The sequence below is a fragment of the Lepisosteus platostomus genome, chromosome 13, assembly GCF_059453375.1.
Source record: "Lepisosteus platostomus isolate fLepPlt1 chromosome 13, fLepPlt1.hap1, whole genome shotgun sequence".
NCBI lineage: Eukaryota > Metazoa > Chordata > Actinopteri > Semionotiformes > Lepisosteidae > Lepisosteus > Lepisosteus platostomus.
Genome location: NC_142623.1, coordinates 42,797,951 through 42,823,693, shown reverse-complemented (window position 1 = coordinate 42,823,693; position 25,743 = coordinate 42,797,951). Strand labels below are relative to the sequence as shown.

At 54.1% G+C, this 25,743-nt stretch overlaps 1 protein-coding gene across 7 annotated transcripts in view; it reads left to right on the top strand.

The window, feature by feature from the left end:
• The window catches only part of nsd1b (nuclear receptor binding SET domain protein 1b), a 35,269-nt gene that overhangs the window by 1,551 nt on the left and 7,975 nt on the right, over positions 1-25,743 (top strand). For 2 of the 7 annotated variants that reach the window (XR_015926203.1, XM_088604761.1), the window contains exons 1-19: positions 2,485-2,959; positions 3,785-4,581; positions 10,406-10,547; positions 11,359-11,531; positions 13,072-15,037; positions 15,405-15,526; positions 16,698-17,010; positions 17,786-17,907; positions 19,405-19,476; positions 19,679-19,739; positions 19,988-20,157; positions 21,016-21,153; positions 21,407-21,827; positions 22,252-22,431; positions 22,952-23,108; positions 23,710-23,915; positions 23,998-24,110; positions 24,233-24,502; positions 25,047-25,163. Coding sequence is in view for 6 of the 7 variants with exons in the window: in XM_088604761.1 (XP_088460887.1) it covers positions 3,802-4,581; positions 10,406-10,547; positions 11,359-11,531; positions 13,072-15,037; positions 15,405-15,526; positions 16,698-17,010; positions 17,786-17,907; positions 19,405-19,476; positions 19,679-19,739; positions 19,988-20,157; positions 21,016-21,153; positions 21,407-21,827; positions 22,252-22,431; positions 22,952-23,108; positions 23,710-23,915; positions 23,998-24,110; positions 24,233-24,502; positions 25,047-25,163 (5,523 nt within the window). In the remaining variant the exon portion in view is untranslated. The other 5 variants (XM_088604765.1, XM_088604762.1, XM_088604764.1 and 2 more) reach the window with 5 other exon arrangements.

The window sequence follows — 25,743 nt, the reverse complement described above, 5'->3', positions numbered from 1 at the left end:
GCAGAGAGCCTCAGCCCACTCCAGAGGCTCCACTCTCCAGCCAGGCAGCTGCTGCTAACCAGTTACTTGCAGTGTGTCATATGTCTGGGGCAGCACATGAGACTGATGTTTCTCCACATCAGGTTTAATGATTGTAACCCAATTAAAACCCTTTATTTTGTATTCTTAACCCTCCGATCTTTCTAATGGGATACTGCTGCTTTCAAAATGCAGTTGTGGAACAATATCTTAATTTAATCCAAAAATTAGTTTTTAAAAAAGGATTAACTTGCAACTTGTTATCCAGTGTCCGCAGGCGTTATGAATTTAATAGTGACGTACTGAAAGATAACCATGCTGAAATTGTCGCATTAAAACAGACCAAATAACCGGAGCAGGGCTGGAACAGGAGTGACAGTGAATGCGTTTCTGGTTTTAAACATAACTAACGTTTGTGTTATGACGTCATAAAACTTCGATAATAGGGTTTGGACCTAAAGAACATCATTTGCAAACGCCAGTGCCATTATTATGGTTTAAATGTGGCATGCCTTACGTTGAGGGAGAATAAAGGGCACTTCCTATCGTTTTAATCGGCGATTGTTAACATCCCTGCAATGAGGGGAATGCGCCTCTTGCTGTGTAAACGCCATCACTACCTGAACGGCACCAGCAGCGGAAGTGTGATTTGTGTGGCACTGTGAGTATTGTCAAGGAAAAGGCTGTTGTCTTTTGTCAAGGTGCTTTCGTCTTCAGTCTCGCTATTGTCCTTCTGTTTCCAACATGTCTGACCTCGGCGCTGATTGGACAACTATTGCGGAGCTGCAACTCCTGAAATTGGGAACGTATGCATTAATATAACCCATGCGTCTGTTAAAAACAACACGCACACCGTATATGATACGTACGTATAAGACACGGAACGTAAGAAACTATTGCTCTTGCGATGTACTTGTATGCACTACCACGCTTATTCTGTGCGGTGGGTGTTGCTTACCGAGCCCCGCTTCTGTAAAAGGCTTGAATGCGGGCGACAGTGATTTATGCTTCCTGCTTGTGAAAAAATGCACGGTCCAGATACATAAGAAAAAGATAATTAATTTTTTTTTTTAAAATTCAGGTCCGTGTCGGGGCGCCGTGTGAGCGTGCGCGCAGGCCTGTCAGCGGCTGCTCTCGCGCTGCGCAAGCCCACGGGCGGGACGGCGGCACGGGGCGCCTGAGCACCGCCGCGTGCCCGTGGGCAGCAAAATGTCTGGTTTCACGGTCGGCACGGCCGCGAGAGCTGGTCCACCCCCTCCCAATAAAGGCAGCGTTTAAAACGCGTCTCTCCTCCGGCTTAGGGCACGTCGTGGTGCGTTTCAATTCGTAACAGGGGCAGAGAGCGCGTCTCGCCGCCTCTAGGTGGCTGCGTGTTTTGAGGCAAGACACGGGAGGCGTTTAATGACACGGCTGTAAATGGGTGCGTGTTTTAAACCCTTTCACTCCTTCTGGGTTTATCTCACGGGACAGTCGCGTCCACGTTGCACTGGTCGCTTTGGGCAAGAACCAAAATGCCTTTACCCCCTCTGTCATCTCTGTGCGGTGCGTCCTGTGCGTTTCCGCCCCCCCGCCCCGAGCGCTCAGACGTGACGTGCGCGCAGGACCCGAGCGAACAGTGCTCGTATATCTCAAAAATAAGAATAAAGAGGCCATGTGCTAGGGAGAAATAGAGTAAACCCGAAAAAAGTCAGCAAGCGCGCCCCCCGCTTGTCCCTGCTATGAACGGGAACCAAGATGATCTGCGTTGCCTCTTCATATGAGTGATCTATTTTCCCCCCCAGCACACGTTTGTAAGAATAAAATTATCCGAATACGTGTCGTCATTTTCTGTCAGATGGAGAGGGCTTCAGCGCAGGAAAGACCGCGCTTGCAAGGGGAATCGTTCGGCTTCTTTCCCACCCCCCACCTCTGCCGTGCAGCCTTGCGCGACAGTGACCCACCGCAACGCTCTTAATAATCTGTACTTTTATCGACATGCTTTTAACACTTTATGGCCTGCCCGGCTCGTGTGAAACTTCCAGCAGGCAAGAGACTCCATTTTGAAAGGCTCTCACTGAGGGGAAGGACTGACTAAAGCCACTGACGGGCATGCCGAGCTCGCCAAAAAAAACCCGACGAGAGCCATCCGGTTTCCTGGTACATTTCCGAACTTATCGAGCTGGGGGGGGGTGGTGGTGTTGGCGCGGGGGGGGGGGGGGGTCTTTTAAAATATTCTTATCATTACTTGTAACCTAAGATGGAGGAAGTGACGCCCTTGTAGGGAAAAAGAGGGACAAATGGCGCGCTATGACTAGTAAAGTACTCCGAGGAGGGGGGGGGGAGGTAGTACCTGGGGGGGGCACGTTTTGTGCCTGTTTTTAAGGAAACGACCGTCAAGAGGCATTCGTGGGGGGTGCACGGGACGTAGCGTGTTTGCTCAGTCCGTCTCTCCCGACGCGTCTTGGAGCGAAATGGTGATTTCTCGCTCTTTTCTGGAGTGGTAGTGCACTGTAGTCAGCTCAGTATCCTGGTGTAGAGGCTGGGGGGATGGGTGGCCGTGCCGATTGGTTGCTCAGAGATCGAGACAGACACAGCCGGGGCTTGTATTAATATAACCAGGGGCAGGTCGGCTGCAAGAAACAATCATCATTTATTAAAAACGAAATAGCAACACGCTAGGCAGACCAGGTAGCACGAACTTCTCGGCACTTAAATGCAGCGCCAGAAATGTAAGGATTTGATTTTTGGTCCATCAGAGGAGAAGAGAGAGAGAGAGCAGTTATTTATTTTCCTGAAGGGGCCGCCGGTGAAGTGGTAAAGTGAAAATTATGAGAACAGGCTACGGGCCTAGCTCTGGGGCTGGGATTTTGAAGATCCGCTTTCACAAATTGGAAAAAAGTCACGTTATAGGTCCAAATTTGAAGGGGTTTCAACTGGTTTTGTTGTGTCCGAGATCTGAATGGTAAGATTTCAGTGGATTTTTTGAGCTCCGGCGATTTTCGATGTTTTAAACCTATCGGGATTTTCCGTGTGTGTGTGTGTATCTGTCGGTGCGTATGTCTGCATGTTATGTGTGAACTAGTGTTGATGGCAGGGACGGAGTCTCTGGCCTCGGACTTCGTGATGCCGAATGTAGCACTGACATATTTTGCAGAGGTGTCATTTTTTTTTTACCCGAACATTTTTTTTTTTCTAAAGATGCTTCACGGAAAGCCGTCAACTTTGTAGCGAGGGGACAGTGCGTCAGAACCACGAACCTACAGACGCTATGCTGTTAAATGACGTGACCAGCAGGCGAGGCGTAACGTGCTTTTCTTCAAGGGCCGTTGTCAGAGAAAATTATTTTTAAGAGAATTGCTGCAAATTGCACTCCTGTTAAATCGCCCAGATGGACACGAACCCGCCAGGAAGAGTTATCTATGCGAAGTGAATAGTTACAGTGGGGTTTTTTTTTTAAGGACCGAGGAGAATACATCTGCAGCCACATTGTTGCGAAGTTCAAATGTTTAAAAAACTGAAATTGTGTTTTTTTCCGCTTTGCCCCCAACAACCTCCACACCCCACCACTTTTTTAAGTTTTTCAGTGAGCTGTCGCAAGGAGTTAAAAATTAGGAACTGTGTAACCCCTTGTTTTTTTTTTTAAAAAAATCAAGAATTAAATGTTTTTTTTTTCCTCTTTAATATTCAGCACATCTTCCCCCGGACGGTTGTGTGCGCTGTTCGCAGCCGGGGAGGTTTCCCTGCGCGCCCGTGCTGACCGTCACGTGTGTGTGTCCGTGTGTTGCAGGGTGCAGTCATGACACTATGAATCAGTCATGTGAGCTGGCAGGCAGGAATGCATTGGAGTGTCGTCCCAGCGCACCGGAGCTCCCGATTCCCGATGGCACCCACGCTCCCCGCGGAGGGGCGCAGGGGGCGGAGGCCTCAGTAGAGGGGGCGCGTGCCATGCAGCTGTCTGCGGGCCCGGCCGGCAAACCCAGCGGCGAGCCCGCGTCCGACCGGAAGGACCCGCCCCCCCGGTACAGCCCGCTCCGCCGCCTCCAGCACCTCGCCTCCATGGTGAACCGGGCCGAGCTGGGCTTCAAGGGGCGCGGCCCCCCCCCGGCCCCCCGGAGCCCCCCGGGGACGGGCGGCGAGGAGTCTGGGGCCTACTCCTCCGGCCTCGGCCTGGGGCCGGCGCGCCCCGCCCCCAACGGATACCTGCACTTCGAGTCCACTTTGTTTGACAAGGCGATCCTGGACGCTGGGGAGGAGGAGGAGGAGGAGGAGGAGGAGGAGGAGGAGGAGGAGGTCGTCGAGGGCGACGGGGAGCGGGACCTGGTGGGCCGCCGCGTGCTCGGGGACGCCCCCGGAGAGGTCCGTGAGGCCGCGATCGAGAGCCCGCCCGGGTGCTACCCGGCGCCCGGCGACCCGGCCGAGGCCACGATGGACGATTCGGACAGCGGGGACGAGGACTGGGACAGCGACCTGGAGCCGCCCCTGGCTCCGTCCCGGAAGGAGGGGGCGCCGGAGCCGAAGGGCGAGCCTGCGCACGGGATGGCCGCCCCCCAGGAAGCGCGGCCCGCGGTCCTGCGTGTGAACGCTGTAAGCCGCCCGTTCGGAGCCCTGTCCGCTGGGGCTCGGCACTACACGCTCCCAAACGTTCCCTTCTGCGCACGTGGCTGAAACCTTTCCTCTCCCCGCTCGGCCTCGGATCTCCTCGGGCATCCGGGTCCTTTTCCCAGTGGCAAGCTTAGATTCGGCAGGCGGAACGCGTTCCGCGCTTCGTCTCGGAGTTTCCCGGCGGTGTTGGCGCCCGGCCGAGGGCCGCGTGTCCGCCGTGGTCTCACGGCGTAGGGCCGCGTGCTCGTAGCGTGCCCGAGACCGCTCCCTTCTTGGGGGGGAAAGGCAGCTGGCGGTTATCGTGGGGCGTGGAGAAATCGAGGTGCTCCTCGAGCGGCGAGGTGGGAGTGCGGACAGCAGGGAGCTGGCACGCTGTTACTGAGGCATCGCACGGCTCTCCCCCGGACAGCGGGGTCCGCGCTGAGCTGAGGACTGAACCCCCCTCTCGGGCCTGCATCCCCCTAAAAAAGGAACCGCAGTTGAATGACCAAGTGAAAGGGGAGCCGCAGCTCCATTTTCGCAGAACCCGTTATTAAATCTCGGTGACCAAGTAAATTCGTTGGCGGTCTAGACGGGGGTTTTTTTTCCTGCGGATTTCGAGTTCAGCTCACAGTCGTGAACTTGGTGAAAGTGCGTTATGGTCTCCGCGTTGTCGCAAGCCGCCTGGTCTCGCCGCGGGCGAGGGCGAGAGTTCACGAGAACTGTGACGCGCAGCGGCCCTTCCTGCTCGCTAGTCTCCGTGATGACTAATGCAGTGCGGTGTAGGAGCGGATAAGGACAGGTTGTGTCGCAGACACTTTGCCGCGGAAATGTTCCGATGTGATGTGCGTGCAGAGGTAACAAGTAGGTAGTGTTCGTCGGCAAAATCGTTTCGAAGTCGAGAGCAGTGTTTCTCTTGGATTAAAAGAGATGTACTCGCGAGCCTGCTTGTTTACGTTGTAAGAGGGCCACTTCACCTTGCTGGACGTTTTGTGGCCTCGTTCTGAATCGAAGCATGTGGCGCTGCACAGACCTGGGAATTTAGTGTGTTTTGTGATGGGAATTGGACGTTTTACTAGTTCCTGTACGTTTTGCTTTTACTGTGGTCTGAAATGCACTCATCAATGCCGATTCTTTCTGACCCCGAAATATAAAAAGAGCGCTGCAGTTCCCCTTTAAGGGGGGTCCAGGGTGCTTCAGGTCGCTGCTGGGGTGCCAGGACTAGGGGTGTGAAAGGGCTTGTGACAGAGCTGAAATTCAGAACCGCTACCTCTGGACTCAAGGTTGCGAAAAGCATCATTTCAAACGTGCTGCTTTTCTGCTGTGTTGGGATTTGGACAATCCAGCTGTTGCAAGGATCATATTTACTTTGCTGGATTAACTTTGAAGAAAAAATAACTTTTGTCACTTTTTAGAATATTAAAGTTAGAAAGTGCACACTTTTATGCAAGCCAGATTTGTGTTTCCATCTTGTGTCTTTCATGTGGCTGATTGTTTTATGTGTTTTGCTGTGTTTTTTTTTTTTTCCCTTCCTTGAACCCGCGACCTAACTGGCTTTCTAACATCATCCTCAGTAGCCGCCGCTGGCCTTGCAAGCACTGCAAATGAAGACGCACTGTGGAAACATTCCAGCACTGATGTTAAATCTCAGGTCTAGATATCGAGGTGAAAAATTACATAAAACAATTTTAAAAGCGTTTCTACAGCTAGATATTTTTGGCATTTTTTTCCTGCATGTGGTGCCGAGGCAAGTCTCAGTGGTGGTAAAGAGTAGCCAAAAAACCATTATTTCTGAGCTTACAACAGGGCAAATGCTCAAATGCTGTGTTACTGCGTTCTGTTAAGTAAGACTTCGTTAATTAAAATACCCCAAGTTTAATTAACTGCAGCACAGCTGTTTTTAAAATAGACCTGTTCTGACGGTAGCCACTGCTTTTCAAACCATACTGTGCTCACGGTGACCCGAGAGCTGTGAAAATCTTCTCAAGAGCTGGAGTACCCCCTTAGCGTCCTTAAGAGACAGGGGTCTGGTCCCATTTCAGTGGTAGAAACATAGTATTGGACTGTAGAAGTTCATAGTACATGTCACTTTCCTTCTCCTCTATCGCTGGGATTAGACTATCACAACGATTACTGCATTAAAACCCTTTTATTGCCTTTTGCTTGACAGAAGCCCTTACCTTCAATCCTTACCTTATGGAGCAACGAAGTGTCATATTTTGAATTTTTGTGAATGGTTACAAGCTAGATGAGCCGTTCACGCCATCTATAATTTGGGGTGCAGTCGCCAGTCGATCCCAGGACCTCACCCAGAGGTTTCTGGAAAGAGCCGGGGTATGGGCTTCAGCGGCATGGCTGGACAGCTTCGTTTCTCGTGCTCTGGTTCTGAGGAGGTCCAGTCTGCTGTGGCCTTGTGGGATTCTGAGTGTTTGAATCCAGACCCTTTGGTGTCTTATCTGTTCAAGGCCGAAAAGCTGCAGTTTTGAAACGGGAACTGCTTTCCTGGTTGAACCACCAGCTCCTCTTCTTGTTACTGGGCTTGCTTTGTCGTGCTGCAGCGTTGAGAAAGATGTGTTCAGAGCCCACAGAGCAGGGAGGGCAAAAAAGGGGCGCAGAAAGTTTCTAGAATCATTTCGGATATTTTGATGCCAGAATGAAAGCTCACGTTTTAACCCCGGCATAAAGTTGAAGTGGTAAAGCTGTCAAAGCTACACTGCGTGCGTGATACTGTGGACAGTCGTTCTGTCCTGCCATTGGCCAGCAGGGCTGGCCACGCCCCCCCGAGTGCTTGACTCTGATTGGCTCACCTGCACTGCCGCCTTGTCGAAACCTCCCATCCCAGTGGCAGGTAGTGTCTCTGCCTGGGGCACTAAATCTGAATTTCAGCTTTGCTTTTTTCATTTGATCAGAGCAACAAAAATGACTGCAAAGGGCGACAAGTCATTTTAACAAGCAAGGGGATTCATATTTACCGGAATGCAAAATAGAGAGTCCTAGAATAGACTTCTGTTGTTACCATTTATCCGGTTAATTCCAATTTAACCAATTAAAAAACAATAAAGGTAAATTGAACCATGTTTAATATTATCACAGAGAGTTAAGATGTTTGTAAATGTTGGATTTTTCATCTGTTGCAATAAAGTGTAGGATTTGGGCTTGAGCTGTGTCACGTGACTGAGGAGCAACACACTAGCCATGTTTTCGAGTCCCTGTGAAGGTCTTGGCTTGGTTTGCACGTGTGCGTTCATTGTCTCGAGAGGCGCTCCTATGATTGCGGACTTGTGTCTTCTGTGTTTGTTTTGAGTTATGCAAATTCTAACAAATGGGGAGGCCAATATTCGAATTAGCCATGTGGATAGGCCACTTGGATTCTGGTGCAGTGCACGTGTACAGAGAACCGCTTCACAGAGATCTTCCAGGTTTGATTTAAATGGTAACTAAAGCCATTAACTGTTGAATTCTTCCATTTTTTTCTCGGGAGATTTATTGTTGCTCAAACCAGCTTTGAGGCTTTCTTGGTGGTAAAGTCAAGCCTGTGCGATAGCGGTGATCACTCAAATGGAGATGTTCCTTCTAACTAGTTGGCTGAAAGAGTGGAGTCTTCTTGATGTGCCCAGGCGCCATTTAGATATTTCAGATTTGTCTTGAGAAGTGAGCCCTGCAGACTTCAGACGCGTTGAAGGGAGATTTTAGCATACGATTTTACATTCCTCTTACTGAAGAAAGAAAAAACGGGGATGTCCAGCAACATCGTTCTGCTAGGGAAGCATGTTGAAATGACCAAATTAACTTGGCTCCAGCCATCCCATGTGCCACAGTGTGACTTTCATCACGGCGCCTCGGTCATGGCTCCGCACGGACAGGGTTATTGTCTTTTATAGAAAGCTGGTTTTAATGCAGCACAACAGTAAACCAGATTTGCTTTCTTATTAATCGACATACACATAATTGACTTCGGCTTGTTGGCTTGGGTCCAGCAGTCGATGATAAGCTGGGGGTTTCTGCGTTTTCGTGTCTCTTGTATCGTGCCTGTTGATAGCCAGCCCCGGGTGTGCACAGTCTCCGGTGAATTGTACACGCTGTTGCAAGGAGCACGCAAGAAGGCCAGGCTATTGGCAATACAGCCTTTGAAAGTTTTGCTTCATTATAAATAAATGTGCTTTATAGTAGCAACGTGATGCATCATAATAAGACCGGAATATTTTAAAATGTTTTGTGTCTTCTAGTATGGCTATGTTAAACATTTTTTGACATACTCCTTTAAACTATTCTGATTCTGGTCTTTAGACCAGTATGGCCAGTTTTAAAGTTGCACTGAATTCACAGTCAAGCCGTTCCCCTCTGTGATGTGTTGTGTTGTTCTCCAGGAAGCTGCTCTCTTACTGAGCTGCGATGTGTGGCGGGGCTCAGCGTGCCGAGCGCGTGACTGACGTGTGACGTCACCGTCTCGAACCCCAGACAGTGCCGCGCGGTCCTGCGGCAGGAGACCCGGTCTTGTCTCGTCGTGCGGTGGACTGCGCCGATGACACACAGCCACTGTTCCAGTCTGTGGGCTGTAGATTTCTCCAGGGTTACCAGCCGCAGTGTTAACCCTTCGTGAAACATGCAGCGGATACTTCCCTGTGCGGAGTTGTCGGTACAGAATGAGAGTGGCGCTTCAGTTCAGCTCTGCATGGCAGTGTACCACCGCCGCTGGGACCAGCTCTTCCCCCATTACTGTTCTCAAAACTCACGGGGTCTGCATATGTAGAGATCCTTCAGAACGAAAGCTTCGCGATGCCAGCTCTTCCCGAAGGGGCGGGAGGATGAAGAAGCACACGGACGCGTTGCCCGGTTTCCGTTGTCGGGGTTTTGAACGGCGAGCCTCTGGCCGCGCCCCCCCCCCGAGGGCCGTGTTTATCGTGTGGTTTTGGCTCGTCCCTCAGACGCTGCACAGCGGCCGCGCGGCGGAGCTCAGGACTGAAGTCCCTGGTGTCCAGCGCTCGTTAGCGGTAACAGGTCTGATCGCCTTGGAAATAAAGACACCCCGGTCTGCCCCCTCAGTCTCCGATGAGGTGGAACAACCAGTGAAGGGACTCCAGTCGATGTAGAAGCTGGATGAGTTTCTGAACCAGAACAAATATGGACCATTTTAGTAAGCCTGAAAAAACTGTATTTTACTGTAAACAAGTCAATTATTTTCTGTACAGCCGAGCCACACATTTTGTGCAATAGTTAAGGGCTGTAACTAACTTGTAATGTGTGCTAAATGGCTGTTTTGTATTAAATAGATGTATTTTAGTACAGGGATTTCAGATATTGTGCTGTATTTCACTGAATGCCACACTGGTGCTGGAGTGCTTTGGAATAATGGCTTATGTTTGTGCATCTGTGGAGTAAATGGCAGAGCATCTTTTTCTTTTTTTACACTGTACCCGTGTAGTAAGTTCTGTTAAATGTCGGTGCTAAAAGTTTTTGTGCGTCAGAATTCTTTTTTTTTTTAACGTCGGAGGGTTTCATTTAGCTCTTTCAGAAATGTTAGCAAGATTACAAACGAGGAGGCTGTCTGGTGCAGCTCGCTTGCTTTGGTACCGAGTAGCTAATTGATCTGAGGATGACATCCGGCCCGATTGCCCGAGAAGTCAGGGTGTAGGCTTCAGTAGAATGAGTGGATAGCTTGCTCCACACTCCCACGACTCTTTGTGTAAGTACGTGCCTGCTGTTCTCTGCCGGCCCACGTCCTGTGCTCCCGCGGCCCCTGGTCTCTCGCCTGTCGCGCGAGGCGGTGCGCCTCGTGTACGTGTGTGGCGTCTCTGTGCTGACCCCCTCTCCTCTCGCTGCCCTGCAGCCCTGCAGTCCCAAGAAGCGTCCCAGCCCGGCGGTGAAGTACGCGGTGGGGGACCTGGTGTGGGCCAAGTTCAACCGCCGGCCTTGGTGGCCCTGCCGCGTCTGCTGCGACCCCCTCCTGCACACCTTCTTCAGGATGAAAGGTAGGGCCTCCGGGCCCCGCACACGCTTAATGCTCTGGGTTAACTGGTAACAGTAATCGGTCGGTTCTGTGGTGATTGATAAGTCCCGGGAGCCCATTGCCTCCAGGTTCCTCATTCAAGCAAAATGGCTCTGGCCCAGTTATCTCAATCATGAGATTTCTTTTTATCTGTCGAAGCACTTGCTAATGGTACGTTTGTGTAGTCTTCAGTTTATTTTTCATTATTGCTGACTGTACCTGGAGATATTGGTTCTATTGATCCCTGCCTTGCGCCTGTTGCTCCGGCTCCCCTGCAGCCCTGACCTGGAACAAGCAGTTAGCAAGTGGATGGATAAATGAAGGGTTTTACTAATGCTAATGCTGATATAAATTGATTTAGCAATCCTGGAATAGGCCGTTATAATAGACTGTTATAAAAGGATCTGTTCCATAAGGACAGAATTATATTAAATCTACAAATTAAGTTTGGGTTATTGTGCAAGTATTTTATTCGGGCAATTTGGCGACGTGCAGAAGAAGTAGGTTTTTGAGATCTAAGCCTCGGTTTTAATCTTGTGATGTTCTTTGGCAGCGGTATTATACAGAGAGACTATATCTCTGCTGGTGACTCACCGTTAACGTCTGCAGAGACACAAACAGAATGAAGCAAACAATGCCGTGCCTTCAGTTTTCTTTTACGGAGGAAATGGAAAACACTTGTAAGGAAAAGAAAAAGAAAAGAAAGCCTTCGCCCTGCTCTGACCTCGGGCGCGTGATGTAGATGTATCGGGACTCCCCTCGCCCTGACCCCCCCCCCGCCCCGATTCCCGCAGAGCCCAGCCGCCGGCCCTGCCGCCAGTACTTCGTGCGGACGTTCGGGGGGATCCTGGACGAGGCCTGGGTGGCCGGGAAGGCCACGGTGCCCTTCAGAGGAGGCCACCAGTTCGAGTCGCTCCCCGTGCTGCGCAGGAGGGGCAGGCAGAAGGACGAGAACTACCGCTACACGGTAACGATCGGGGGGGCCGCTGGCGGGGCGGGGTGGGCCGGGGCGCGTGCCTCCCCTCGACTTGTGCAGTCTTTGGGGTGTCGAGCTCCCGAGCAGTGCAAGAGTGGATCAAGAGTAACCCTGTGTGGCAGCATTGCTGTTTGACTGTTTGCCCTCGAAGCTCAGTGCTGGTGCTGGTGCTGGTGCTGGTGCTGGTGCTGGTGCTTGCGCTGGTGCTTGCGCTGGTGCTGGGCTGGTGCTGGGCTGGTGCTGGGCTGGTGCTGGTGCTGGGCTGGTGCTCGCGCTGGTGCTGGCGCTGCACGAAGGAGGCCCCGGCTGTCACACAGCAGTCCAGTCCAGGTGTTCGCCTGTCGTTTCTCATTTCTTCCCTCCTGGAAGCTTTCCTAGCTGTGAGTCTTGGCAGCAGCAGCTTTATCGTTGCTGTCAAAATGGTTATAGTTGCCGCAGCGGATGGGGGAAGGATCCTGGCCCGTCCCGCGCGCTGACCCAGCGGCGATGATTTGTGATCTCTTAGGGGGCAGGGAATCAAATTGCTTGCAGTTTAAGTTTATTTAATAGTGATATTTATCTTCTGGGAGCAGTTACTGGAAACCGAACCGCTCTGCTCTTATCCTTGAAAAGGTCCTTGATGCTCTGCAGAAGAGCTCACTTCAGGTTTGCCTTCAGCAGTGGGAACATGCTGAAGTGGTTGCTGCAACTTTATAACTTTTCTAATAATGCGGATGGAGATCGCACACTAGTGTATTGAGAGCCTTGCGTGCGCCGTCTTGGTCTGCTGTAGAAATGAAGAAATGATCTGTAGTTAATTTAGTAAGTGACACCTGCTAGAATTGTGCGCGGGTTTCAGCCTGGGACAGACGAGGTTTTTGCAGTCCTCTCCTAAATCTGGACTAAAGCCCTTTGTTGTCAGTTATCTTGAGATTATTGTACAGCAGCAACTTCAGTTAAGCAAAATGTTCTCTAGTTGTATGTGCGTGTTAAGTTCTCAGCCTTTTAATATGACATGGTGGTAATCCTTTGGGAGACGTACTGCTAGATCTTATTGTTGAACCCCAAGAAGAGCTGTACTTTTTTATAGCTTACAAAATGTTTTCGATTCGGGAGCGGGTGAAGGTTTATTCCACGCTGAAAGGAAAAGAAAAGAGACACAACGCTCAGGTGTGTCAGGTTCACACACCTGAAGAAGGCTCCATAGCCACAATGTTGTCACTTTTCCTTTCAGCGTGGGATAGACCTTTGTCTGCTCCTTTGCAGCCAGTGGCTGCTGACACGGCTCCCTACTTGAACTTCTTCAATGTTTTCAGCCTGCCCCCTTCCCTTATTTTCTCTCTCTAGTGCGAGTTTCCTCCTCCTCCTCCTCCTCCTTCTCCTCTCGTGTTCTGTGGGCTGTAGTAGAATCGTGTCAGAATATTCCAGTCCCCGCGTTTTAGATATTAAACCAAACCCCCCTGTCCTGAAAAGCCCGCGCCTGGGAGGTGCGAGAAGTCCCCTGGGGTGGCCAATGGACAAGCTGACCTGCGCTGTTGCCTCTGTTGTCTAGATCCCCGCGCGCTTCATGGCGGTGTGGAAAGCCAGCCTGGCAGAGGCTGAAGCAGCCCTTCCCGAGCCCGTGAGAAGCGCCCTCCCCCCGGCCCCGCCCGGCCCGCCGGCCTCTCCGAGCGCCCCGCCCCCGCCCCCGCCCTGCGCCCCCCGCGGCGGCAAAGCTGAGCCCCCCAGGAAGCCCAGCCGGAAGAAGGAGCCCGGGGCGAAGAAGCCGCGCGTGGGGAAGAAGGCGGGGGACTCTGCCAGGGCGTCCAGGCGCGACGGGCCGGCCGCCCCGACGGAGGAGGCCCTCGCCGGTCAGAGAGAGGGCGGGCCGGGCCCCCTGGAGAGCCCGTATTCCGACATCGACACCGTCCCCCGGATCCTGTGTCCCAAAGCGGCCGGCCCGCTCCAGCCGGCCTCGGGGAGGGGCGCCGCGCGCCGGAGGCCGAAGGGCGCCTGGTGCTGCCGGGCGGGCCGGGGCTCGGCTGGGGAGGCCCACAGCACGGACTCCGACTCCGAGGACAGCCCGGCGGAGGAGGCGGCGCCGGGCGGCGGGCCGCGGACGCCCGAGGCCCTGCCTGCCAGCAGCCGCCTCATGACGCGCGCCCTGAAGGCCATGGAGCGGGCCTGCTGCCAGGACCGGCTCCTCGTGTGCCGCGCCTCCCCCCCCCCCTTCCCGAACGGGCTGGCCGACGAGGCCGACGAGGCCCCCTCCCTCTCCCCCGGAGGCCGCGCGCCCGTGGCGGAGTCTTCCGACGGGCCCCGGGGCCACGCGGCTCCCGGCCCGGCCCCGCGGCGCACGAGCCTGCCGGCCGGGAAGGACCGCGTCCCGAACGGGCCGGCGGTGAAGCCCGAGGCGGGGGACTGCGTGGCGTCCAGGGAGCCCCCGGGCCCGAGCGCGGCCGGTTCGGCCTCGGAAGGCCCCACGGCGGCGGGGGCCGCGGCGGTCAAGCGGGAGAGCTGCCCGTCGGACGCCTCGTCCTGCTCCTCCCCCTCGTCGTCGCTCCTGTCCGTGGAGTTTGAGAACGCCGGGCCCCGGCCAGTCCGGCCCGAGCTGAAAGAGATATCCTTCAAGTCCCTGGTGAGCGAAGATGGCGGGTCTGGAAAGCCCACTACCTTTCGCCCGGACGCAAACTACAAGTTCAGCACGTTCCTGATGCTGCTGAAGGACATGCACGACAGCCGGGCGAGAGACGGCACCCCGCTCGTCATCAGCCCCAGCACTACACACCCTTCCGCTGCTCCCGTTAAAGCCAAGCCCGTGCAGATCCCTCTGGACGCCAAGACCCACGGCAGGCCGGACACGGGGGCGGGCAGGACCGCCAAGGCCCGAAACAGGGCCAGGCCGAAGCCCGCGCAGAGGAAGGACGGCCAGAAAACCGAAGGAGGGGCGAGGAGCTTTGGGCAGCCGAGAGGCGAGCCGGCCGCCAGCCCGCTGGCCGGGAAGCCGCCCGGGGGCAGCAAGCGGTGTAAGAAGAGCCGCCCGCCGGCCGGCAGGAGGAGGAGCGCGGGAAACGTGCCTTTCGAGCTGGCGGAGCACGCCTACGGGAAGGACTGCGGCCGCGTGCTGGCCGACGGCGAGCCGCTGGGCTCCCCTCTCCTGGGAGCCGGTTCCGCCGCCCCGGCTCCGCACGGGCCCCCCCAGAGCTACAGCCAGAGCACCCTGACCCGGGTGGCTCCGAAGAAGCGCTGGCAGTTCGAGCAGGGCGCCAGGAAGGCGGGCCGGGCGGAGGGGCACGGCGGAGGAGGGGGAGGAGGCGGGAGCGATCGGCTCCACCCGGCGCCCGGGAAAGAGGAGGAAGGGGGTCCGATTAAGGTGCCTTCAGAGCTGAGTGAGGGCTGCAGGGGGGGTCCGGGCCAGCCGCCGGACGCGCCCAGGCCCAGCCAACCAAAGAAAGGAGGGGACAGGCCGGCAGGCACTCACACACACACTAAAACTGCGCCCCTCAGCGCTAGCGAGGAGAAAGAGGTCTCGGTGCCAGGTAAGGGAGAGAAACTCGATCCTTTCCAAGATGCAGGCTTGAGGTGTGCTCAGCGGCAGCCTACGACCGCTCAGCCAGATCAGATTCGGTGCCTGTTCCTGCGTCGGTAGCCAAAATGTCTCTTTTGCTCTCGGCAGCTTTTTTGCTGGCAGTAACGGCGTATGAGCAGGTTGTCTGGTGTGTCTTTTTATGAAGGTGCAACTTGTTTCGCTTGATTGCAAAATAAAAAAAAAACGTTACACTGGGAAAATCCCAGCAGTTGACGAATAGTCGATTGGTTGCAGCTTCTTTAAAAATCGTAATCTGGACTTTGATGGTGCACTGCTGGCCTGTAAATGCTGTTTCCAACCTGACTTGTGATTCACAGCACATTCAGAAAGCAAACGCCTTAGGAAACCCAGCAAGAGACTCTTGGAGTGGACGGAGGAATACGATCAAATCTTTGCATCGAAGAAGAAGCCGAAGAAAAGCCCAGAGCCCAGTGGAAAGGTAGCAGTTTTTTACCTTAACTTGTCCGTTGACCACACAGTTTAAAAGTGATTTTTAATCTTCCGTATTGAAGCTAATTGCCCCATGAACCTGTTTGTTTTTTTATATTGTATTCATACTTTAGTTCCATTTAGTTCATGACATCTAAACACGAATTGCCCTAAATGGCTTAGATGTATATAGCATTATTTTTCGGTTGATCATGTAAAAACCAGTCTTTTTATAACCACTGAACTGTTTTTTGCCCAGAGCTCTAGAGTCTTAAAAACAGGATGTTAAAGGTGTTGCTTTTCTGTTCACGTTTTCAGAATTTGGTGTTCTGGTGCCCGTTTTTTTCAGGAGTCATAACGTGAATGTGAGCAGTAGCCATTCCTGTCTGTCTCTAAGTGAGCCCGTTAACATTAAATAACATTTCACTCTGACACTGACAACTGTGCGGCTCGGAGCAAGAAGTGACATTTAGAGAAAGCTGACCGCGTTTTCTCTTACTAATCTGAAGCTGTGTTCCCAGCCCTGGTCCCAGGAGACCTGCTGCGTCTTCTGGGTTTTGGTCCAGCTAAGTTCTTAACAGCAGGCGAAATGGTTTCATTTCCTATATTGGGTGGGTGTTTTTTTTCGTTTTCTTTCAGGTCTTAAAAAAAACTCTACGGGGGTTGTAATATTAGTCCCCCTGTGCCAGTTCCAGTTTCGGAACTCAGGTGTGTGAGCTCTTATGAATTGAAGGAGGAAACAAAGTGGTGGGGACTGCTTTTCCCATTAATCTACCAACCCGTTTGTCATACAGTGAGCTTTCTGTTCAGGAATGGACAGATAATTGGGGAGGGGAGGTTGACTGAATTAATTTTTTTTGTACGCTGATGTTGTTGGACAAGCTAAAGCTAAAGTATTTTCGGACTGAGAGCCGGGAAGTCTAAACTAGCAAGCAGATCAATTCCATCAGTCGATTAGCAGACGGATTAAGGGCTCAGCAGGAGAGCAGCCCAAGGAGGGACAACGATCCCCTAGGACCAGGGTTGGAGAATCCCTGCTTTAGTGCAAACAAGTGAAGAAAGTAAGACTGGGTTATTTAACATCTGGTCATGAGGTCAGTCCAAGACCCTTAATTGCAGTGCCTTGAATTAGAATCCTTTCAGGATTCTCTGGATAAGCCCATCATAACCTTGCTCTCTAGGTTCCTGAGAAGAGAGCGCAGGACGACCTGGTCCAGCCGCTGCCTCAGATGCTGACTCCGCCCCCTGAGGAGCAGCTGAAGGCCCTCTTAGGGCAGGCCCCGCCTGTGGCAGAGCAGACCCCGCCCCCTGACGTCCCGGCCCCTCCCCCAGATACGCTAACCCCGCCCCCGGAAGCTCCATCCCCTTCGGAGGAGATGTCCCCTCAGAGCTGTGACATGGACCTTTCGAAACCCCTGACCCGCCCCCACTCGCCGGACCCGCCCACCGGCAGCCCTGCTCCTACACGGCCCCCTCAGCCGTCTGCAGAATCAGGTACGAGACCATATAGAGGGCCAGAGGCACACCGCTGCCCCACACAAGGGCTGGTTCTGTCAGGTCTGTCTTTTTCCAAAAGCATTGAGAATGTATTTGAATTCTGTAAAATTTTGTGTTACCTTATGTTTTTGACAGCTGTTGAGGTCATGGGTTCAAAGTCCTTTATGTGGCTACAGTGTTTGGTTTTTGGAAAAATGGTAAATTACAGATTGCACAAGAACACTTCATAGATCTGAACAAATATCAGTCGTTACATTTGTGGCTAATTTAATTTGGAGACTTTCTGATGATGGGAAGATGTCTCTTAGTCTTTCGGGACTGATCAGATTGGCGTGTATTTTCAAGTGAGTTGAAAAGGGTTCTCTTAAACTGTGGTATATCCGCACGAAGTGCTTCTCTGATGTTTCAGTTGTATAGCCTACGAGAGTGTCAGCTTCATTGAAACCAAATCGGATTAGTCTTTTAGGCTTACGTGTTATTTAATGACAGTCAGCACCTGTAAATGAAGATACGTTTGTCCATTAAAATTGTTTAGTACGGATACAGATTGAACAGCATTTAGACTTTTCTTGTTACAATTGGCAAAAAATGTTTTTAAAGCCGTTAGTGATATTCCAAAACTATACCACATAAAACAAAAGCATTTGTTTTACAGCGCTAATGAGAAAACTCATATAATCACTGAGTTTTAGGATGTTCTTTGCACTTTTTTATTTTGAGGGGGAAGGAAGAAAGAATCCTGGTTTTATTGCACCGTTTTTCCCCTGTTTAGTCTCCCCAGATGGGAAGAGGCTCCGCAAGCCCACCAAAAAGATCCTGGAGAGCTCCATGGAATCGGAGCCCATCTCCATCCCAAAGAAGAAGATCCGAGAAGAATCCCGCAGTTCCCAGAAGGTACCTTTCGTTTTTAACCCCACTCGTCCGTCGCGCGCGGATTTGTCGTCAGGGCTGGCCCAGCCGCGTGCGAGCGAGCGGTTCTGCCCAGTCTGCGAAGGCCGGCGTGCAGGACAGTCGCTTGCCTGAGCGCAGGCGCCGAGCCCAGCCCGGCACCTGTCTCCTACAGAGCCCTGCTGAGGCTAGGGAGGGTTAGGTGCTCAGGTCCCCCTTGTCTCCTGGAGAGACAGCGCCCCCTGTGGCCGCCCGGGTGCCTGCAGGCTTTCGGTGCTCTCCTCCAGTCAGCGCTGAGCCTCCAGCCTGGGCCTGCACAGCCCGTGACATCGCCGTGTTCAGAGATGAACGACCCTGAGGGATGGGCAGCTGTGGGCCGAGACACAGAAAATACAACATTTTGTAAATAATGTGAACATGCTGGCTCTGCCCAAACAGTGCATTGTTGCTCATTGGAAAGCCAGTATCCTGGACCTTTTCCAGAGGCGTTTATTAAGTGTGACGGTTGGGGGCTGGGGGAACCCTGGGCCAGAGGCCACCCAAGCAGCACTGTTCTCCCGGGTGAACGCGAGAGCTGATGGGGTACATATTCTTCAGGCGTGACAAACCCAAACCGCGCACATCAAGACCGCGTAAGCCCAGGAACACCGCATCTGTAGAAATGTCGTTTCTCCGGGAGTTGATTAGAAACGGATATCACGCGGTACAGAGTGACGCACCGCCCCGTTCCGAATGCGAATCCGATGTCGGTCCAGAGTGACACGGGGATGACCTGCAGGTGCACCCTGGGGGCTTGTGAACGCTCACCTGTGAGTGGCGAGGCCTTAGAGAATGGTCTCGGTGTGATCAGACTGGCAGCCTGCACACCTCCCAGGTTTGTGCTACCGAAAGACAGGCCTCTGTGGTGTCTCTTGTTCTTTTCCTTTTCAAGAGTAAAGAGTGTTGGGCACATGTCTTTCGTGTTTTTATTTTTGCTTCTCAAAGCTTTTGGCTACAGTGCAAAGTCTTGCTCTATTGCTGTCTTTCCTCCTCACAGCAATGCAGAACAGTGTTGGCGTCAACACAGGTGTATATATTGTAGGTTTGTCCGCTCGTATATTTCAGCCTTTTCTATAATTAGAGATGGAGCAGAATTAGAGACTGAGGTGCTTCAGTTGTTTCAGCGTTTCGACCAGCTGGGGTTAACCGAACGAAACCATGTGCACTCAGTGTTTCTGTTTTCCCTGAGCTCACGCGTGAGATGTGCACCTCGAAATGTTTGTAGTTTCGTTCACGAAGTAATGGAGCAAATTTTGATTTTGGAGCAAAAGGCTTTGAAAGTCGCCCTTGCGTTGAGGTGCATGAATGAGCCCAGACGCCGAAATAAGGGCAGGCCTCAGGCCGCTGTCCTCCTGAGACCGAGCGCTGAAAGAAAATGCAAGCATTCTGCTGACTGATTGTGGGTGTTTTATTTTCTTTTTGTTTTTGTTTTTCCCCCTCTTCTACTGTCCCGTTGGTGGTCAGGAGTGTAGAGAACAAGGTAGTGTGGCTGAGGAGGAGGCGGAGGGACAGGACTCTCAGGAAGTACTGGAAGAGGTGAGGGTGGGAGGTTAAATACCTGTACACAGCGCTCCGGGAGAGAGCCAGACCCCAGGGTGGAAGGTCTCTCCGCTGTGCAGAAGCGACCGGAATGCCTCTGTCTCTGTGCTGTTGCAAGCGGACTTTTCCCTGGGGCTTGAGGTGCACATTAGTAAGTGAGCTCCTTTGCCCTGCCCACGTTAAAGCTCCTGTTTCATAGGTGAAGACTGTGAAGAAGAAAGTGCCTGAGCCCAGTCCGTCCTACCATGGTGCTCCGGCAGGTGAGTCCAGGTGCCTTTCTCTTTCGGGCCCCTCCCGCCATGCACGGCGCTGGCCGCGAGGGCGTGTGGACCGCGGCGTCCTGGGCTGCAGAGCTCGGCCGCGAAGAGACGCTGGCCGGGGTTGCCCGAGTGGCGGTGCACAGCGCACCTCTCGGTTTCTTGCGAGGAGGCCGGGATCACGCCAGGGGAGTCGGGGGGTGGGGCGTGCCGAGCTTGTCGGTGACGTGAGCTGTCCTGCCCGTCCCCAGCGCCCGCGCAGAGCCCCGACAGGCCGAGGAGCAGGCCCCAGAAGGCATCCTCTCCTCCGGCGCACAAGGCCAGCCCTGACGCCCGGACCCCCGAGTCGGGAGAGGGGCTGGAGGAGACCCCCGACGCCTCTGTGGACCCCGAGCTGCTCACGGACTGCGAGGCGACGCAGGCGAGTCCAGAATCCCTCTTTTCCACTGAGCCCTCGGCACGCCGCCAAGATGTTTTTCCCTTTTCGTTTCGCAACGCCTGTGTCCTTATTTTCCACGGTGGTCTGGCACAAGGTGTCCAGTTAATGCTTTGTGATCGGGATCCTCCTTTTTCTCTCTTTCCCCTCTTCTCCGATTCGCTGGTGCTCCCTCATCTCTTTTAAAATCCCATTCATTGGTTCATTTTTAAATGACGGCAAAAGAAAAATTGTAAGTAAAGGTACTTCAGTCCCCATCTGGGATTTACATTTTGCGAACCTCTCGGCATCGGATAGGGCTATTTTATACATTTATGAGCTTCTTAAACAAAGGGAAGGTGAATGGAAATGCTTTATGCTGTGACTTGTAGAACAGGAAACGTAAATGGCAAAGATGTGACATGCCACTGAAAGGCACGAAGTTTCCAGGTTAAGGCTTGCAGGTGGTGTAACTGCAGCACACCTGACTCTGCTCCCTGCTAAGGACTGTTGTTGCCATCGCTTTCCCATGCAACCACCTGTGACTGTTCTCCCATATTTACATACCTTTGCACAAACCACATCATGTCCCTGTCTGATGTCATACAGCTGAGGGAGGCTGCCCCCAGCTCCTACACAGCGCATTCAACATATTGTTCTCAGGTGCCCCAGTGCTTCGCTGTACTGATGCTCTGCCTCAGCGTTGGCAAGGGATTCATTGTTCGGTACCGATGGCGGAGTTTTTGAGAGAGAGAGAGAGAGAGTGCAGCGATCGCTGCATGTGGCAGGAGCAGTGCGAGCGCCCCCGCCGGCCCAGCTCTGGGAGCTGGCTGACCTGCGGGGTCTTCCTCCCTGTGTCCTCAGAGCTCCATGTCCGGCCTGGAGGACGGGCAGCCGGCGGGGAGGGAGGAGGCCGGGCAGGGCGAGGCGGGGCTGTCCGCCAGCAGGAAGCTGACCGGGGAGAAGGGCGGCGCTGCCTCGTTGAAGGAGAACGTCTGCCAGGTGAGAGGACTTCTCCGTCCACCTCGTCCCCGTGGCCGACGCCGTGCTGCTCTTCGAAGCTGTCGCTCGCACCCGGAACCAGAGAACCGCGACTGGCTCCCCGAGCTCTCGGGAGTTCGAGACCCCCACCTCCCCGGGTTGGAGAGGGGTTGGTCACGGGGAAACGGGGGTGGGGGGACCCTTCCGGGGGCGCCGCGGGGGCCGTGGGGAGGTGCGAGACAGGAAGGTCAGGGCTGTGCGTCTGCCTCCGCAGGTGTGCGAGAAGACCGGGGAGCTGCTGCTGTGCGAGGGCCAGTGTTGTGGGGCGTTCCACCTGCAGTGCATCGGTCTGGCCGAGACGCCCCAGGGCAGGTTCATCTGCAACGAGTGCACCACCGGTCAGTCCGCCCCCCGCCCCGTCGTCGTGATGGCCGCCGCCGCCGCCGCCCGTGCAGGCGGGGCCCGTCCCGTAACGCGCTGCCCTCCCCTTGCAGGGATCCACACCTGCTTCGTCTGCAAGAAGCCGGGCCCCGACGTGAAGCGCTGCCTGATCCCCGTCTGCGGCAAGTTCTACCACGGCGAGTGCGTCGCCCGGCACACGCCCACCGCGCCCCAGAGCCGCGGCTTCCGCTGCTCCCTGCACGTCTGCCTGTCCTGCTTCATCGCCAACCCCGCCAACCCCTCCGTCTCCAAAGGTGGGTGGCGCCCGGGGGCCGATCGGGGGTGGGGGGGCGGGGGGTTTCTGCAGTGGGAGATCGGGGGCTCGGCAGGCTGCCCGAGGTCAGGAAGCGATTCGTTGTCCCCAGAAAGGGCCTCCCTGTGGTCTCAGGGGTGTGCGCCGGATTTGTCTGAGCGAAAATCACCCCAGGGAGCTCGTCAGCTCTGAGCAGGGACTACCTTCTCGCTAGAGTGAAAGGCGGAAGCAGAGTGTTTGTAGGATACACGATGTGATACTTGTGTATTTAATGTGAGCTCAGCAGAAAGCAATGTGTAGTTGTTGTATGTGGTTTCCCTATGAAGCGTTCTACACGGGCGTTGTGTATGAATAAATTAGGGCAGTATCCTGGAGCGTGACGTGCGAGTAAGACTCTCTTCCCGTGTCCTCCTTCCTGGCTGCAGGCCGGCTGACCCGCTGCGTGCGCTGCCCGGTGGCCTACCACGCCAACGACTTCTGCATGGCCGCCGGCAGCGTCATCCTGGCCAACAACAGCTTCCTGTGCCCCAACCACTTCGCCCCCCGCAAGGGCTGCCGCAACCACGAGCACGTCAACGTCAGCTGGTGCTTCGTCTGCTCCGAAGGTCAGCCCCCCCCCCCCCCCTGCAGGTTCTGCTTCGGCACCCAGAACACGGGATAGAATAGGTCTTCATCACACGGGCAGGAAAGTGTCTCGGAAAGATCCGGCCGCCGTGGATGTGATTGGTTTGGGATCTCACCTCATAGGTCTTTTGTGGAGCCTTATGTTGTGTAGAAAGAAACACTCCCACAATTCGGAGAGAATCGTCTGTAGCACCAGTAAGCAAGGATATCCTCTCTAATATTTTACTGTGCCTTTCGTTTTTTCATGTGCTGAAGTGTTCCTCCTCGTGTGTTACTGGGTTTCGCCACCCAAGCCCGGTGTCTTCACCTTACAGCTCGTAGGCCGTGGAGCACGTGAAGGGAAGAGCCTGCAGTTTGCCGGCTGTTTTTTGGTGGACGTGCAGACTTTGCGCCTCCTGCACTCGGCTCTTTGTGGTTCCTGATGGAAAAGCCAGAAAGTTGGCAGGAGGTGCCTACGATGCCTAAGCAGAGCTTCCTCTCTCTCTCCCTCCCTCCCTGCAGGGGGCAGTCTCCTCTGCTGCGAGTCGTGTCCTGCTGCCTTCCACCGCGAGTGTCTGAACATCGACATGCCCGAGGGCAGCTGGTTCTGCAATGACTGCCGGGCCGGGAAGAAGCCCCACTACAAGGAGGTGGTGTGGGTCAAAGTGGGCCGATACAGGTCAGGCAACGGAGTGCAGGTGTTGGTGAATGTAGGGCAGGCGTGCTCGGATCTGGGCCTCTATACGAGAACATAAGATTGTGTGCAAATGTGAAGAGGTCATCCAGCCCCTATGTACAGCTCCCTTGGTTTTCTAATTGATCTGAGAGCTAATCAAGCCATTCCTTGAAAAAAGACAGGGTATCGCCTTTAGCACCATAGCTGGGTATCTCGCTCATCTGGGTCATACTGGGTTGAACGCAACGTCTGTTTTTGTTCTAATATGATCACACACGTGATTAAATTTAACCAAAAAGGTCATTGCCATCTCATCATTCCAAATACTTGGTCAAGGTGCTTGACTGTAAGGTGCAAATAAGTTAATACAGCGTGATGCTCACTACAGCCGAATGCAGACCACTGATGTGTGTTAGGAAGAGTAGTGGTCCTAATACAGGCCCCTGAGGCACTCGGCTAATTCCTCACTGCAGAGAGCTGTCAGCACTACCTGTCCTCAGCCGTGGGCTGGGGCTGTTGGAGCTGCAGGACTGCTGGTACTTTTCGTCTTTGGTTTTCACCACATCCCTGCCATCTCCTGATGATCTGTTTTGTTTTTTTTTAGGTGGTGGCCTGCAGAAGTGAGTCACCCCAAAAACATTCCCGCCAACATCCTGCGCATGCGGCACGACATCGGAGAGTTTCCTGTGCACTTTTTTGGCTCCAACGACTATCTGTGGACCTACCAGGCCCGTGTCTTCCCCTATATGGAAGGAGATGCCAGCAGCAAGGACAAGATGGGAAAGGGGGTGGACCCCATTTACAAAAAAGGTACCAGCCTGGTCTGTTAGGTGTGGACTACAATTCCCAGCATCCCTTGCGGGTGGGTGTTACAGTTTATCCCTCCCTACAGCTCTGCAGGAGGCTGCACAGAGGTTCCAGGAGCTCCAGGCGGAGAAGGAGATGAGGCAGCTACAGGAAGACAGGAGAAATGACAAAAAACCCCCTCCCTACAGACACATCAAGGTATGCGCCCTGAAGAGTACGCCGACAGCCTTTTAAAGTCCGCGAGGGGAGCTCCACGGCCCCCGTGATACTGGTGCAGATCAGCTGACGTGCTCGCCTGTGCGCTGTGCGTGGCGCTGCAGGTGAACCGGCCCGTGGGGAAGGTGCAGATCATCACGGCGGACCTGTCCGAGATCCCGCGCTGCAACTGCAAGGCGAGCGACGAGAACCCCTGCGGCCTGGACTCGGAGTGCATCAACCGCATGCTGATGTACGAGTGCCACCCGCAGGTGTGCCCGGCGGGGGGCCGGTGCCAGAACCAGTGCTTCACCAAGCGCCAGTACACCCAGGTGGAGATCTTCCGGACCCTGGGCAGGGGCTGGGGGCTGCGCTGCACCTCCGACATCAAGAAGGTACGGCTCACGGCGGGGGGGGGCGGGGGTGGTCCTGCTCGCCCGGGGTCGTTGGGGTGAAGCGGAAGAAGACGCCGACGTAGTTTTAGAAAAGGGGGCACCGTCAGTGAGGGGCGCTGCAGAGACGTGGGAGTCGGGTGTGCAGACCTCTTCTTAACTTCTGTTTACTTTTAACTTTTTCCGAGTAGAATTAAGATGTTGATGTCTAATATCTGTTAACCGATTCTCAGAAATGCATTGACGGCCTCTTCTGCCACCATGGCCAGCTCCAGATGAAGTCCAGCTAATTCAGCACAGGTTGCTTAGAGGGTGTGGCGAGAGGGGGGGGTGGTTTAACTCCACAGCTCTGTCGGCCTGTGTGGTTCGCGCTGCCCTTGATTAGTAGAAGAATTAGCTGCCCTTCATTAAGGAGGAGAGCTCCCAGCGTGCACTGCAGCCCAGGTGAGGGGGGGCGGCCCGGAGTCTTTGCTCGTGGGGACCACGCTGACCGCTCTCTCTGCACTCGCTGAGCGGCGCCGCGTGCGCGTGCTGTTGTCGTGTGCAGGGGGAGTTCGTGAACGAGTACGTGGGCGAGGTGATCGACGAAGAGGAGTGTCGAGCTCGGATCAGGCACGCGCAGGAGAACGACATCTTCAACTTCTACATGCTGACGCTGGACAAGGTGAGGGGCCCGGGGTGATGAGGACGTTCCTCCGGCTGACGGCGGTCAGGGCTGGTGGGGGTCAGCCCTGCCCGACTTGCCTTCCTTTTCGGGTCCACAGTGGTTGAGAAAATCCGTCTGACTTCGCGCTGGAAGGTCGTGCCTGCTTGTGTGTTTGTCTGGAAGTGAACTTTGAACAAAAGGAGTACTGGATATCTAGGTGGTAGCTTGCTGTGTCTGAAATGCTTTCCACTGGATCCTCTGGCTTAGTGTAACATTAGGTTCGTGAGCTCGCTCTGAAGTCAATAATGGAGTCAGTTTTTAATAAGGGGGAATACGGCCCTGTCTTTTCCTAAGTACAGACTAAATCAGGGGTGCTGGGAGGTGACACAAGCCTGCTGTTTAACAGAAATTCAGAGAACAGGCCAAGTTTGCCTTTGGTGACATACATGTTACAGTAAAGCTGCAGAACTGGGTCCGGAACCGGTGGTGGGCCCAGTGTGACTATTTCACAGGTCCTGTGTGGGCCCTGATGCACTCCAAGCAGTTCAGCAGGTTCTGGACACCAGGGGGAGCCATTTCTCCTTGCCGCCTCTCTGCC